The 16,200-nt window shown below is 36.0% G+C and overlaps 1 protein-coding gene across 4 annotated transcripts in view; it reads right to left on the reverse strand.

Annotated features, from left to right (window-relative positions):
- Positions 1-16,200, reverse strand: part of LOC126190709 (uncharacterized) — a 102,060-nt gene that overhangs the window by 47,934 nt on the left and 37,926 nt on the right. Inside the window, exons 2-3 of one of the 4 annotated variants that reach the window (XM_049931178.1) lie at positions 7,324-7,542; positions 6,749-7,075 (exon numbers count right to left, since the gene is read on the reverse strand). The exons of 1 other annotated variant lie outside the window; for it this stretch is intronic. In XM_049931178.1, coding sequence (XP_049787135.1) covers positions 6,749-6,993 — 245 coding nt within the window. In that variant the 5' untranslated portion in view covers positions 6,994-7,075; positions 7,324-7,542. Of the gene's footprint in view, positions 1-1,067; positions 2,511-3,534; positions 3,966-6,748; positions 7,076-7,323; positions 7,543-16,200 lie in introns of those variants that run through there. 2 more of the 4 variants (XR_007538278.1, XM_049931179.1) reach the window with 2 other exon arrangements.

The raw sequence follows: 16,200 nt of genomic DNA on the forward strand, positions 1-16,200 counted from the left end.
CAGTTATGAGTCCACATCAGACTAGATTGAAAGGTATTGTGATTTAAATTGCTTCACAGTTTATCCTATATCTAATGTAAGGTGTTACACTACCCATTCATATTCCACTAAGGATGGAATTCTAACAATTTTGTGTATATTTAGATCATTTAACAACTTTTTTTTTTTTTTACTATGTAAACTTGGTAAATTTCCACCATAATTCTGTGTACCTAAGAATGTGTGAATATAGGTACATATAATGAACAAATAACAACTGTATAGTGAAAATATCAAAGTGTGAAATGGAATATACCAAAGCAGTTGAGTAGTTAAACTAGTATTAAAAATTTTAGTCTGTGTACAATGTAAACTGTGAAGTTAACATCGCTTTTCCAATAAATTTGTAAGTATAAAAGAAGTTTGAAGTGTTCACATTTCTTCCAGACCCATCGAAATGGCATTTTTGATCAATTGTGGTGCTTTGTTTCCTTTGATTAATAAGATATTTCCTCTTCAGATTGACTCTCCAACAACAGTGGAATCCTTTACAACTACAGAACGATATTGTTCTACCTACAAACATGACATTTTATCTTTCTAGTCCTTAATGAGAGAAAGGTGAGCAACATACCCATGAAGAATAACAAAAAAATAAATTCTGAAATGAAAACCCTCACATGGAAAATACAATTCTGTATTTGGGATAACACAATTCCCTTAAATTAAAATAATAGATATTGCATAAAATTACTGCATGGAAAGAAATGTTTAAAATATTTTTAAATCTAAGCAAAGACTAGAAGTATCAGAAGTGAGCTTTCTCAAAATTCAGTAGACTTTCAAGAAAGCCATCTTATATGCTATTATCCTGTGAGTGGCAACTTATTTTAAATATAACAGCAAAATTGAAACTTAGAGAAAGCATGTAACTTATGTACTAGTAAACATATGAAGTATTATTAAGAAAATGAAAATTGTCCAATTAATACACATATAAAGGTTATTTGTGCATTTCAAACAATATACTCCCTTTGTCAGTAAAGTTCCAGGACAGGTTTAAAAAAAAAATAGAAAATTGCACTTACGAAATAATTATTCTAGCTTCCATCGAAGTAGTCCCCTTGGCTACCTATATACAGCTGCTAAGGTCTGTAGAGTTCTCAGAAGCAATCAGAGAAATCTTCAACTGTGATGTTTGTATGGTCGTTTGTCACAGACTGTTGGATGTCCTGCAATATCTTGATGAAGCTTTCCTTTCAGTCACCTTCTTACTCAAGGAAATAAAAAAAACAAATGCAAGGTGAGAGATCAGGCGAATATGACAGGTTTGGGACAGCAATAACAGAATGCTGAGCTAGGTACTCAGTAACAGATAAAGCAGTATAGGGTCATGCACTGTTATGCACTAAGAATCAATCCTGAGAATATCATGTATCAGGGCAGTGACATCGAATTGCTTGTCGCAAATAGTTCAAGACTTGGATGTAAAGAGTTTGGTTCACTGTTTGATCTGAAGGAATATGCTCATGGTGAACTAATCCTTTCTATCAAAGTATGTGGTCAACATTGTCTCTGTTCTCTAAGGCTGTTACCTGATTTTTTTTAGGACTCCATCATTCAGCACTCTGTCATAATGGTAGCAGCAACTTTCATCCCCAGCAATAATCTTTGACAGAAATCTGGAATCACATCTAGCTCTATCCAGTAGTTCAGCAGAAATTCCTCATTCAGTCCATCTCTTAGTGGGTGAGATACAAGTTTTACATTTAGTTTCCATTTCCCTAAATCTTCAAGTAAAATCTCATGACACACATCATGATTCAAATTAAGTTATTCTGATACTGCATGCAGTTACATGATGGTCTTCTTGCAGTAACAGCCTTACATGTTCCATGTTTGCATCCATATGTATTGCAGATGGGCAACCAGCTTTGGGATTGTCTTGCAGTGAATCTCAGCCATCACAAAACCTTTTGTGCCTCACTTGAATATACTTACTTCATCACTAGGGTTCCCCAACTGTAACACAGAACTTACTGTTCACTCTTAGCTTAAAATCTGCTTCCATAGTCTGCCACTGTAGCTCAGTGGACAGCGCGCCGGCTTGTTGTGCCTGGGGTCCCGGGTTCGATTCTTGGCTGGGTTGGAGATTTTCTCTACTCAGGGACTGGGTGTGTCATCTTCATCATCATTGTTTCATCCTCATCAATGCACAAGTTGCTGAAGTAGTGTCACATCAAAAGACTTGCACCAGGTGATCAGGTCTAACTGCCGGGAGGCCCTCGCCACACGACATTTCATTCCAGCTCCCATTTTGTCACCATTACAAATGCACAGAGAACCCAAATAGTGTGTTGATAAGCACAGCCCTGCCACCTAGTGAGCTTGTAGGGTAACCTGGCCAGGGTCATTTCAAAGATGCACACATATCAGGTAACATAAAAATAACAATTGTCCCTTTTTAGTGTTGAAAACTTAGAAAAAAAATATTTTCTGACAAGGGAGTATATCAAATGTTTTGCTGCAGTTTCTGTGAACACCACATGTTATGTTCTCAAGATCAGGTGCTGCAGTTTCTAGAAATAACCCCTGTCCTCCAGAAATTGGTCTAATGTTTGTTTTCCAGATAAATTAACAATAATATTAAATAATTAAGACATTTTCTTTTTGCCTATAATTAGGTTATTCCTGTAGACTAAAATTTGATGTATTTTGTGTGGGAAATAACCTCATTGTTGGCAGCCCTCACTCACTCACTCACTCCCTCCCTCCCTCCCTCCTCCCCTCCCCCAAACACACACACAATTTTATTTAAATTAGTAAACAAGTGTGATTTTGATGTAGGATTTATTACTCCTTTATGTGAAAAATTGAATAAGTTATTCTTAATGACATAGAAAGTAAATATGTTCTGAGTGAACACACAAGGAAATATGCACATAATGTTGCTAGATGCAGTATATGATGAGAGTAAGATATACTAACCCTGTCCCGCCAATGAAAAATTTCCATTTCCTTAGAAATAAACTATGAGTCATTTACAAGTAGGATAACCCAAGGATTCCCTAGTCTGTGTTATGTATTTGTATTCTATATTTAACACAATGGTTCAGCTGGTAGCTTTTCTTACAGAATAAAGTTTAATAAATTTGGAGAACACATCTACTATGACTAAAATGAAGTTGTATCCAACTCTTGAACTTGGGAGCAGGCCATAGAGATTGACAGTGATGAGGCTCTCTTAGGTTTGTCTCAAAATATTTTGTGTCTATTCTTGTGACAGTTTCATTATTTACTTTGACTCTCTGACGTTTATGACAATTTGAAGTGTAGTTCCTTACCTGCTTTACCATACTGTGAAAATAAACATTGTCCTGTAACTTTTGTTTACCAAAATGATCAAACGTTCGTGGGTGTAATTTACCAGTTTTTCTATGAACTGCTCTGGCCAACATAGCTTCCAACATAGCTAGACGAGCTCTTCACCTTTGTGAACTTATAAACTTAACAACTTTATCTTCTGCTGGCTTACCTAAAAGACTGTATACTAACCTCAGTTCATTATTGTTTTGATTCCTCCTGATGACATTAGATATTTCTCTAGTTGTTTTCTTCCGTGAAAGAGCATCAGCTGCTTTGTTTTCAGAACCTTTTATTTATTTTATTTCATAACCAAGTTGTTGGAGAAAGATGCCCACATCATTAACCATCTATGATATAATCTTCATTCTTGCAGATAACTTAATGGTCAGAGTATACTATCGCCATATGTCCCATTAAGTAAATTTTGAACTTATTAAACGTCCAGTGTACAGCAAATAATTCTTTTTCCATAACTGTGCATCTCATCAGATGTTTCAGTGCAATTCTACTGGCAAAAGTGATGGTATGATGTACTGTTTCTCTATTCTCTACACTTATTTGAAATAGATGGGCTCTCAACCGATAATCATTGGAGTCAAAACACAAAAAAGGGTAAAGCAAAGTTACCGTATTTACTCGAATCTAAGCCGCACTTTTTTTCCAGTTTTCGTAATCCAAAAAACCGCCTGCGGCTTAGAATCGAGTGCAAAGCAAGCGGAAGTTATGAAAAATGTTGGTACGTGCTGCCACAACTAACTTCTGCCGTCGAATATATGTAGCGCTACGCAGGCATGCGTTGTAGGCACAAAGATAAATACTGGCGCCAAAACCTCTGCGTAAGTAAATAAATTTTTAAAAAAAGTGGAAGACGAGCTTATTTTCTCCGCCGCGAGTTTCGACCACTGCATTTTCATACATTATCCAACGAAGTAAATACAAATTCCGTATTGTTCATTTTCGAATGTAGCACAATTTCAGTGTATTACGAAAATCTGACTGGCAAGACTGTTTGGGATGTTTGTCAATATGGCCAACTCTATGTTCTGAATTTTTTCCTATCTGTGAGAAGAGATGGTTGCTAATAGGAACCTGATGAAATATGAATCACATACAGTATTCTCTTCACCATAAGAATAATACGAATATAAAAATTTTGCCATGTATTCTTTCGTGTTTGCTGCTATCTCATTTAAATCCTGTCTGCCTAATAAACTACGAAACTAGAGTGAGACAACAGCAAACGCGGAAGAATATACGTATCGTGTCATTTTTATATTCCTATTATTCTTACAGTCAGAAAGGAAGCACGGCAAGTGACTAGATTTTTAAATCTAAGATGACTCTAATTTCTGTGCAGAATTTGATGTAATAAAGAAGCGGCCGCAAAGATTTTCAAACGGAGAAAAATTTTCGCCTAACTCTCGTTCAGAACATGTTCTATCATATGCAGTCTATTATTTGATTCTTGTTGATCATTATCAAAGAAAGCAGCAGTGTAAGTAACAACAAATAGCAGTCTCTTGCCATTGTTTCGCTAATGAGACGATTCCTCTCTTTTTTTTAAATTGTACGCGGCGGTAGCGCGTACAAAAGCAAGCCATGCCGCGTGCCGCGACAGGCCGTAAATACGCACTATCAGAATGCGACAAACAATGCATGACACAGTGCAGTAATGCATTTTCAGCTTAAGAGTGACGCAAACACCTATAACAAAGAAAACAGCATTTATCAGATCAAAGCAAAATAAGCAATCGATTCAAACCAGACTAAGCACGTGAAAAAGGAAGGGTACCCGTATAAATACGGACGGAGCGCCTGACGCATAGCAATGGCTACGTGGTAAAGCTTAACTGCTAAGCTGACGACACGAACCAAACTACTGTAGCTGTATCGTCATTCATTCGACCTAAATTGTGTCTCATATTACAATGGACCAACTTCGTTTCGATTTGGAGGTGCGGCCTAAAACTTTTCTCTCCCCTTGAATTTCGAGTCTCAAATTTCAGGTGTGGCTTAGATTCGGGAAATTTTTTTTCCTTTATTTCGAGTCTCATTTTTCAGGTGCGGCTTAGATTCGAGTGCGGCTTAGATTCGAGTAAATACGGTAGGACTAGATGAGCTGTTTTATTTTGTTTAAAATTTCTTGATAATTCTGGTCCCATTTACTGATGGCATTCTTTCTCAAAATTTTACTTAAACTGAAATGTGGATCATTCATACATTGTGCCTGAGTCTATCAGGTGCCTTCTTTCCCAGGCTTCAACTTTGATGGTGACAGGGCTTCCTACTAAATCACAGGGAATTTTATCCACAGGCTCTTGTGATAAGTCTCCTTCTATATCATTCAATTCCATATCTTTACTATTATTGGCATCAGTTACTCTTTCAGTTAATTTAATGCTCACTTTGGAATTGTGATCTCCTACGTCTGCACATTTACTGAATTTTGTCTAAGTTCCCTATTTCTCTCTTTAAAGTATTTATAAAACATGTTATCCTATTTCCTCCACCACTCTGGATACATTTGTTTACATATTGCTGCCAGTTTTTCTCAAAAGGAAACTCAGTCAAATTTTGTGAAGAAACTTTTTTGTTTTTCCCATAGAAATATCTGGTTCCACACACTGTGAATTATTCAGTATTTAAATGATCTTCAACCTCATTACTTTCTGACATATGAGCAGAATTATGCGCTTCCAACACAACACACTTTAGATAGCCAGCTTCTCCTTCACAAGCTCCCATAGCATCTAACAGCTTCACAATAACTAAAACTTCACTTTTATGCCAGATATCAGTCAGTTCACTATATAATCTGATCTCTTTTGAAGCACTGAGGTGCAGATTGAAGGGTATCAATTTCTCAGTTGATATTTTTTGCACTTTGGTTTAACACTTATAATTGTAATTAGAGTCTTCTGTATACTATTTGTGATACCTACATTTAATTAACACACTTTGATGCCCTTTAGTTTTTCAAAGCTTGCTTTTACATTCCACACATTGTCTCAAGATTTTCCAGGTCTTGTGTATTTAAAAGCTACTGAGATTTTAATAAATTGAGTGATGGACAGCAGGCATTATTGGAATTGAAACTTCTGTTTCTGTTTATTAGGTTTTTATTTTCATAGAATACTTATTTATGCTATCCCAGAAACTTGGTGTTTGCTCCATGATACTGGTCTCATCATACTTCATTTCATGATTATGTTCGAGACAGTGCTCAGCAATAGCTGATTTGCTAGATTGTTTTAGTCAGGTGGTCGCTGATGTTCTTTGCATCTCATGTCAACTATTCTGAAAGTCTGTCCCGTGTAGGACATGCCACATTCACATGGAATGTATACACATGTGTCTTTTGCAGAAATGAATTGTCTTAAACATTACAAAGAATATGTTTTACCTTAGTTGAAGGGGCCAAAATACATTGAATTTTATGTTTCTGTAGGATTCTACTGATCTTTCCAGGTACTGGGCCATCATAAGGTAAACTAACAATTTTTTGCTTCTCTTTTTTGGTCTCAGTCTCATCCTCTTTCTCAGGAATTCTCGATTTTGACACTGTTGCCCCTTCAATTTGATGATCTGAGAACTGATTTCTTCATGACACAATTCATAGAAGATGCAATTCCTTGGAAAAGCTCTCATAAATGTTTTGTTGATGCTATTGAAGCTTCAATGCAAACTCATGCATAGAAATTCTCCAGTACTGATGAAATCTGAAAATGTCCTGAAACATTGAACATTCAAAGTTATCAATACTGTAAGAAAACTAGGAAAATATCAGCTCCTTCAAATAACTCAAGAATTTTTGACAGCTATTTTTTTCAGAACAGCTGTATAACAATCTGAATTTTGTAGACTCTTTTATTTATTGTTGCTTTGAATCATTTATAATTTAATGCCTTATCACACCCATAAATTTGTTAGGTATATCGTAATGGTATTAGAATTGATTAAGCTATAAAACAAACTTACTCTGATAGAGGATATGACAAGAAGTTCAGAATACTTTCTCTGGGACTCCGTTTAGGAGTGCACATAGTATCAAGAATCTGTTTCAGCATATCATGTGTTTCACTTGTTGCTGTCTGTGCAGGTGATGTTCCAAAATTTTTGTATGCAGATAGAAAGTAATTTCTGCACTTAGGGTTAAATGGATTGTTATCCTTTGGATCAGATTCATCCAAAATCTGCCTACATATAAAATAAAACAATAAAGGTAAATGTTACTTGGTTTCATGATCCACTTGCACAAAATATGATAACCAAGAAGTAAATAGTAATACTAATTATGAGATCTAATAGAAAGGAAAATAAGTTAATAGTTCATGATCCAAATTACTGAAAAGGAAGAACATGTTGTTCGTCAATATGTAAGAACACAATAATCATTACAAAACAAATACAACAATGGCTCCTAATCAAGTGTCAGCTCTGAGTAACTTGTCAGAACTTTCCACCTTCATACATACTCGTTCATTAATAGAGAATTATGTACAGTTATTATAGCACAAAACAGGAAGAGTATGCAGAACTTCAAACTATATATATACGAGGGTTATTTTTTAAGTAAGGGCCGTTCGCGCGTATAGTCCCGTAGTTCGCGCGGACGCCGCAACAAGCCACCGCAACACTTGCCGGCATCCTTCCCGTTCACACTGATGCAAGTTGCAGCTCTGTAGCTGACGTGTACACATCGCTGTGCTACTTTATAATGTTTACAATTATTGAATCGCCCGCCGCATGTGAGATACGGTCAGTGATACGTTTTTTGACTGCGAGAAGCCTATCAGCTGCAGAAATTCATCGTCAGTTAACAGAAGTTTATGGCTTGAATGCAATGAGTGAAGGTAAAGTGCGTCAATGGGTCAGAGAGTTTAAAAATGGCCATCAAAACGTCCATGACGAAGAACGCTCAGGCCGGCCCTCTGTGATCACTGGTGATTTGGTGGCTGCAGTCGAAACAAAGATTCGTGAGGACAGAAGATTCACAATTTCCACTCTATCTTTGGAATTTCCAGAAGTTTCAAGATCGGTTTTGTACAAAATTGTGTCTGAAAACCTAAACTTTAAGAAACTGTGTTCTCGGTGGGTACCCAGACTCCTCACAGAGGACCACAAAGGGAAGAGATTTGCCACTTCATTGGACTTTTTGATTCATTACGAGGAAGAAGGGGATGACATATTGAGTCAAATTGTCACTAGAGATGAAACATGGGTATCCTATATCACTCCCGAAAGCAAGCAACAATCGATGGAATGGCGACACACAACCTCACCTGTCAAGGTCAAAGCCAAACAGACGCTGTCAAAGCGCAAGATTATGGCAACTGTGTTCTGGGACCGGCGCGGTGTTTTGCTACTGGACTTTATGCCACGAGGAATGACAATCAACTCAGATGCCTACTGTGCAACTCTAAAGAAGCTCCACAGAGCAATTCAAAACAAAAGGCGTGGCATGCTGACAAAAGGAGTTTTGCTCCTGCACGATAACGCTAGGCCTCACACCTCTCAAAAGACTTGGGATTTGATTGATTCTTTTGGCTGGGAAGTTTTGGACCATGCACCATACAGCCCCGACCTTTCTCCTAGCGATTTTCACCTTTTCCGGTACCTGAAACACCATCTTGGCGGGCACCGCTTCAATGACGACAATGAAGTGAAAGCGGCCGTGAACTCTTGGCTGTCGGAGCAGGCGGCCAAAATTTTTGAAGAGGGAATTAAAAACGTAGTTGTACGGTATGACAATTGCTTAAATAAACAAGGCAACTATGTAGAAAAATAGGTAAAAGTGTGTAGAATCAGAAAATAAAAGTTTTTTTACAAAAGTATTTGTACCTTTTTTTAAAAAATAAAAATGGCCCTTACTTAAAAAACAACCCTCGTAAATAGCCTGTGCCATCAAATATTCTGTGCGCCCTTATTTTAAGAGAGGAAAAAAAAAGAAAGAAATATTGGTTTGAATTTGTATTTGTGTGTGTACACCATCCATTGCATATATCACTGTTTAAGTGCAGCTGTGAATGGCCAATTACACAAAAATCTAGTGGTTGCAGGACAGATGTTAGATGTCCAGGAATAATGACCAAGTCAGTTTTCCATTTTTGTAACTTGTACGCCACTTCCTCAGTTGTATGTCTGCAGGAACTAAAAAAAATGGCTCTGAGCACTATGGGACTTAACATCTGTGGTCATCAGTCCCCTAGAACTTAGAACTACTTAAACCTAACTAACCTAAGGACATCACACACATCCATGCCCAAGGCAGGATTCGAACCTGCGACCGTAGCAGTCACGTGGTTCCGGACTGAGCGCCTAGAACCGCTAGACCACCGCGGCCGGCATCTGCAGGAACTGTCAAGGACTGACATGTTATGTAAATTTGGTAATGGACTGGGGCAACATTTTCCTTTTAAATATCACACAAAGTGGTTGCTTTCATCCAGCACTAGATACACACATTACTGTACACTTTTTCCTCTCATTGCCACCAGTTCATATCATGACGGTGGATTCATCTGTGTTAGCAATTTGTGATAATATACAGGAATGTCCGCAGTGCAAATATATCACATAGTAATGAAAATTCACAACATTTTTATCCATAACCAGCTGGAAGCCGCTAAACAGTGCTAGATTTCCTCCTGAGACCTAATCCATTTCAACTGAAAAATCTTGATAGCCAGCCATGACTATCTTTGAAATCGGTGATGCCTAGTCCTTTGGCTGAAACCAGTGTGAGTTGGCGTGTTTCACTAGTCGACACAGATTCATGTTGTCACTTCTCATCTAAATAACCACAGAGCCTTTTGTCTGAGGTCTGGATACTTCACTTTTTTCCCACAAAATGCCCAGTGATTACTGTTCATTTCTTGAAGCCATATTTTATTTTTTTGACCACCACAAATAAAACCCTTACTCACATTATAATTTCTCCCCACTGCACAGTTTCCAGTGCTCTCTGCTTCATCATTAATTTAGTCATTTTTAGCTTTTATTTCCTAGTGTATGAGCAATAACAAGAACTTGTACCCATAATTAACAAGTTAGCATGTCATTCATACTTCACTTCTAACATGCTACTGATGCATTACAGACTGAGTCTGCAACAATACTATAGTAAAACATGATCTATTGTTGGAGACGGAGTACTACCAGCCTTATTGCAATTAATCCACATACACACCAGCTTTTTGTCCTTAAATTCAGAAAAAAAGTGTGAATTATTCACATATATATGGTACGTATCTTGTTGATTTTGTTTCACTGTGATGTTCTTTGAGTCTTACATAAGAACATGCCCTGGTGAGTTTTTCAACTAAGCAATGAATCAAAATTGTGTTATCACATTATCACACACATTGTCAAACTTGCACAAAATTTGGTACATATCTGCCAAAACGTCTGTCGCAAAACTGTTCCAATTCATATTCAGCCTTACACAAATGAACAACAGTTATAAACATTTTACCTTTTATCATCATAATCATCATCTTCCTTCAAAGTATTAGTTCTCTTTACTTGTTACTGTGTTGTCATGAAGTTCTCCAACCATATTCTCATTTGTTAACATAGCAGTCTTACCCACTGTAATGGTAGTGTAGCATGGACTCTGGGATCATGCTTGAGCTGTTCCTTATAGAAGTTTCCTCTATTTGTTTTGGTAGTTTTGAATATAATGTGTGATTAACCCATTTTAAGTTCCTCCAATACATATTCATTCCTTTTCTGATCCCATTTGGTGTAAGCAGCTGTCCATCTCAAGAATTAGTCTTTAGTTTAGTCTTTGTCTTTTTGTATCACTTGTCTTTATTGTCCAGGCTTCACTGCCCTACCACAGCACAGATCTTGCTGTGGTCTTTTAAAGGAATGCTCTGGTGTGCTTCTCAACTAGCATAGGTTTCATTACATTGTTTTGTACACCTGGTGGCTTTTCAGCTAGGGTTCTTTCTTCACACAAGGTTAGTTTATAAACATGTGAATGTATTCATTCTTCATAGAATTTTATTTTCCAAACAAATATTATTTTGTAGTGGGCATTTTCTGCAGAAGGCCATGGCCATGATCTGTAAATTTTGTACAGAATGCTGTAGACCATCCTCTGAAGATGCTTCAAAAGCTAACTCATACTTCTTACATATTATTTTCATAATTACATTTAAATAACTACAGTGAAGAAGTTAATATTCACAAAATCTTAAGTTTATCAGCAAGCATTTGAAAAATTCATTTTATTGTATATTGAATTTTATATATAAATTTGTGAAATTTTATAATAAGCATTGACATAAGAAATATGCAAAGTATGAATAAACTCATTAAGGTTTTTTTTTGCTTTCATTTACAAACATTCCACTGTTGAAGTATTATCCATAAAGATGTCTTTCAAATCATACTAAAGCTTATAACCAGAGACCACAAGTTAGGATCATAAATCATTAAAAGCCCTTATAAATAGTTAAAATAGGCAATAAAAGGCAATATAAAGAGCTTTACATTATACCTATTTATTTACAAGATTGCACTATTAACAATCATACAGTCAGCACATTTATGTTCAAATTGTGTTGTATTATATTTTTTATAGTAACTTTTAAGTCTTAAACAAAATACTTATTGTACTTGACTGAAAATGAAAATTTTTCTGAAAGCCTATGCATTCGAAGGTGTATCAGCTTACTGGTTGTACATGTGAGCCAAATGCTCTTAAATTTCTGGAGTCATGTTGAGTCTCCAGTTAGATAATACAGTCTTCATCTGAGAAAATGACCTCTAAATTTTTCCAGCGGCAACTGGAGCAACAGTAAAACTATGAACTATTGTGGGGTCCATCAAATACTGCAATAGAATTGTCACATTAAGAATTTTTGAAATGTTTCTAAGTTTGTCAAGAACAGGATTTTCCAAAAACAATGTTTTACAGTTTTTCCTAGGGAACCCCATTTCCCTGACACACTCTCAAGTCTTTGCACTGCATCATCCACAATTTTCACTGACATTGTCAAAGGCCGCCCTACTTCTTGAAGATGGCAGATCACTCGTGGCAGGCTTACTGTCAAAAGTATGATCATATGCGGTATCCAATGAGATTTGTGACTAGTTTGATGACTTTTTCCTAGGGAGAACACAGCATGTTATCTTGGATGAAGAGTCACTGTCAGATGTGGAAGTAACTTTGGGTGTGCCCCAGGGAAGTGTGTTGAGACCTTTGCTGTTCATGCTGTATATCAGTGACAATGCAGACAATAGTAAAATCATGCTTTTTGGAGATGATGCAGTTATCTATAGTGAAGTACTGTCTGAAAGAAGCTGCAGCAATATTCAGTCAGATCTTGATAAGATTTCAGAGTGTTGTAGAGATTGGCAGGTTGCTTTAAATGTTCAGAAATGTTAAATTTTGCATAGTAACCTATGACTATAATATCAATGAGTCACTGTTGAAATTGGACAACTCATGTAAATACCTAGGCATAAAATTTTGTAGGGACATGAGATGGAGTGATTACAAAGGTTCAGACATGGGTAAAGCAGTGGGTAAACTTCAATTTATTGGTAGAACACTGGGGAAGTGCAATCAGTCTACAAAGGAGATTGCTTTCAAATCACTTGTGTGACCCACCCTAGAATATTGCTCAAGTGTATGGGACCTGTATCCAGATAGAACTAACAGGGGATGTTGAATTTATACAGAGAAGGGCAGCACAAATGGTCACAGGGTCGTTTAATCCATGAGAGAGTGTCACAGAGATACTGAAGGAAATGAACTGGAAGACTCTTGAAGATAAACATAAACTACGCCAAGAAATTCAATTAACGAAGATACAAGAACAGACATTAAATTATTTCTCTAGGAATACTAAGACCCCCTACATATTGGTCACATAGAGATCATGAGTATAAGATTAGAATAATTACTGCTTGCACAGAGGCACTGAAACAAACATTATTCTCACATCCAATAAAACAGGAAGAGGCCAAAATAATTTGCACCATGGGATGTATCCTCTGCCACGCACCCCACAGTGGTTTGCAGAGTCAGATGTAGATGTAGCTGTAGAAACCAATTTCTGCCACAATGATAGTCAAGTCATTTCTAACTTCCAAAAGTTCAAGTTTATTTGCTGCTACAATTGAAACTGTTTCATCCTCCAGAGTGATCACCACCTTCATTATACTAGGAAAATTTTACAACATTTTTGCCCATTTACCAGGGTGTGGGCAATGTATGGCTATTAACTTTGAGCATGCTCACTAACATCAAGAGGGGGTGGCCAAACATTGTTGTTCATTAGTCCAACAACACAACATTATAATGTTAATACCAAAGCCTTATATTAGCAGTGAGACATTAGTGAATAATTTAATAAAACAAGTACTGAGGCTGGGTCTGTTGGTCAAAACCCCAAAGGATAATAACATTGCTCAAAATATATTGATTTTAAGTTTTATGTAAATCCATTTTAATTATTTTTTAGAGAAACACAGTGTTTGTGAATGGTGACCATAAACAGATAACTCATTGAATAGCTGAACATTGTCTATCACCAGTGTAAATTTTGGTATTACTTTGTGCAGATGTAACATTATATCCAGCAGCATGCACTAAATCAAAACGTAAAAGTCCTGTTTCATAAAAATAAAATTTGCAGTATATGCACCACCCATAGCATTACCAGCTCCAGACAAAAAATATCTCCACCAACATTCCAGATGCAAGGCAAAAGACGAAAGACCACAAGCTCTGCCCTGCGTGTATATTTAAAGATTCACTCACATGACCACCCCTCAATTCAGTGCAGATATATGTTTCATATATTTATTTATTAGCCATTCAACATGTTTACCAAACAATTGGCTTTGTCAAAATACATTTTACATATTTCATATAAGTATAGTTATTACTAATTTTTACATTATACATTGTGCATACATATACATACGTACATCTTCTTAGTAGTTAGTGATTTGCACATTTTACTCACATCATCATTTTACATATACATAAATACATATAAATACATAAACTTCTTACTAATCAGACAATTTCAGCAAAAATCATTATACAGAATTAATTATATGGTTTTACACATTTAGTTAATGATAGTTATATTATTTTATTGTTTATACATTCCTTTCAAATTACTTCCGAGATATTCTTCAATTGAGTAATATGCTTTATTTTTGAGCCATGTGTCTAATACCTCCTTAAATTTAAAGTGGGTGTGGGTTTTGACAGATTGTGGCAGTCTATTATATAACTTTAGACTTAGGTGTTTGTGACTGTTGTGTGTCAGTGACAGCCTAGAAAATGGTATATCAAGCATGCAGTTGTTTTGAGTGCTGTGCAAATGTAAATTTTTTCTCTGTGTGAATTGTTGTATATTTTCTTTTACGTATATTAAGCAGTTATACATATAGAGACTTGGGAGTGTCATTATGTTTAATATGCTGAAGTGCTCCTTACAGCTTTCTCTTGGACCCAATCCTTGTAAACATGTAATTGCTTTTTACTGTCAGATACTTTCATCCTGACCACCATTCATAATTTTCAAAACAATTTCCAACAATTACTTATGATGAAACATATGAGAATCTTTGCAGTCTTTCAAAATCTCTTAACAAACTCATTCATACAATTTTTTTAACAATTTTAGACAAATCACCACATTTGGTACTCTAGTCAAAACACTAACTTGATGTATTTTATAAGTCACAACTACAATTCAATACACATTGAATGTTATTAGAATATTAAGGAAAGAAACTCATGCTGATAAGATCATTTGTGTCTCTGTGGAGGACTTCATAGTGATGACACTATTTAAACAAATAAACTAAATCATTTATAATAGTTTTTAGAGTTGTTTAATTAGAAAATTAATGTGTTCATTATGTTGCAGGCATTATCTGCTTTCATCTGGTGTATCATGAGTGTGACTTTCATGATTGAGTCAGTTATTACAATTTACTATAAACAATAATGGTAATAATGTCAATATCTTTTTAACTATTAAAGCCCACAGTCGAGCTGTCAGATTTAGTTCATCCTGCGGCGGTCAAACTAGCTGTTTGTAACGTCACATACACTGCCTTCATATATGTCTGACATGCTGAGTCATAGACGAAGTAGCACATACCACACCATTCACATAATGTCAAGTAATACCAATTTTTTTTTATATATTAACTGTGCTAAAACTCATTTGATAATTTAGCAAGTGGTGAATTAATCAGCATGAGCATTATCTCTGACATACATATACACATATTAACTTTAACAGAATTGATGTATCTGTATCTAAACACGTTGTTAATAATTTGATAATCAAGTCTTTGAAAGGACTGGCGACCAAAATGATTTTACATGAAATAAGACCAATATAAGTCTTTCTGCATGTAGCACTCAGGATTAGAATACGCTATCACTTTCACCTTTTTGTACACATACATACACACAGTTGTTCCTCTATTTGTGCCAGGTTGTTGTAGCTGGTTTCTTGTGTCCAAGGCAGTCTTGGTACAGTTGTACACTTTCCACACTCATCATTTTCAACCAACAGTGCTGTGCCATCCATCACCAGTGAAGCCATACCCTATCAAAATGTTCAAATAAAAGCCCCAATGAGTAAGTGTTCATTACTTTTTACCCATGTCTCCCCAGTGAACAGGCTACAGAAGCCCTTTCCTGGTTCACCATGTTTCCACTGTGTTTAGATCTCTACTGAGACTTATCAAGACAACAATACAAATGCTTAAATATGTATTAATACACATGAATATTTCCATATATTAACTGATAACAAACAAATCATTTTAAATTTTTAGATAATTTTTTTGCATCCCACAAGTTAC

This window comes from Schistocerca cancellata, chromosome 6 (genome assembly GCF_023864275.1).
Source record: "Schistocerca cancellata isolate TAMUIC-IGC-003103 chromosome 6, iqSchCanc2.1, whole genome shotgun sequence".
Taxonomy (NCBI): domain Eukaryota; kingdom Metazoa; phylum Arthropoda; class Insecta; order Orthoptera; family Acrididae; genus Schistocerca; species Schistocerca cancellata.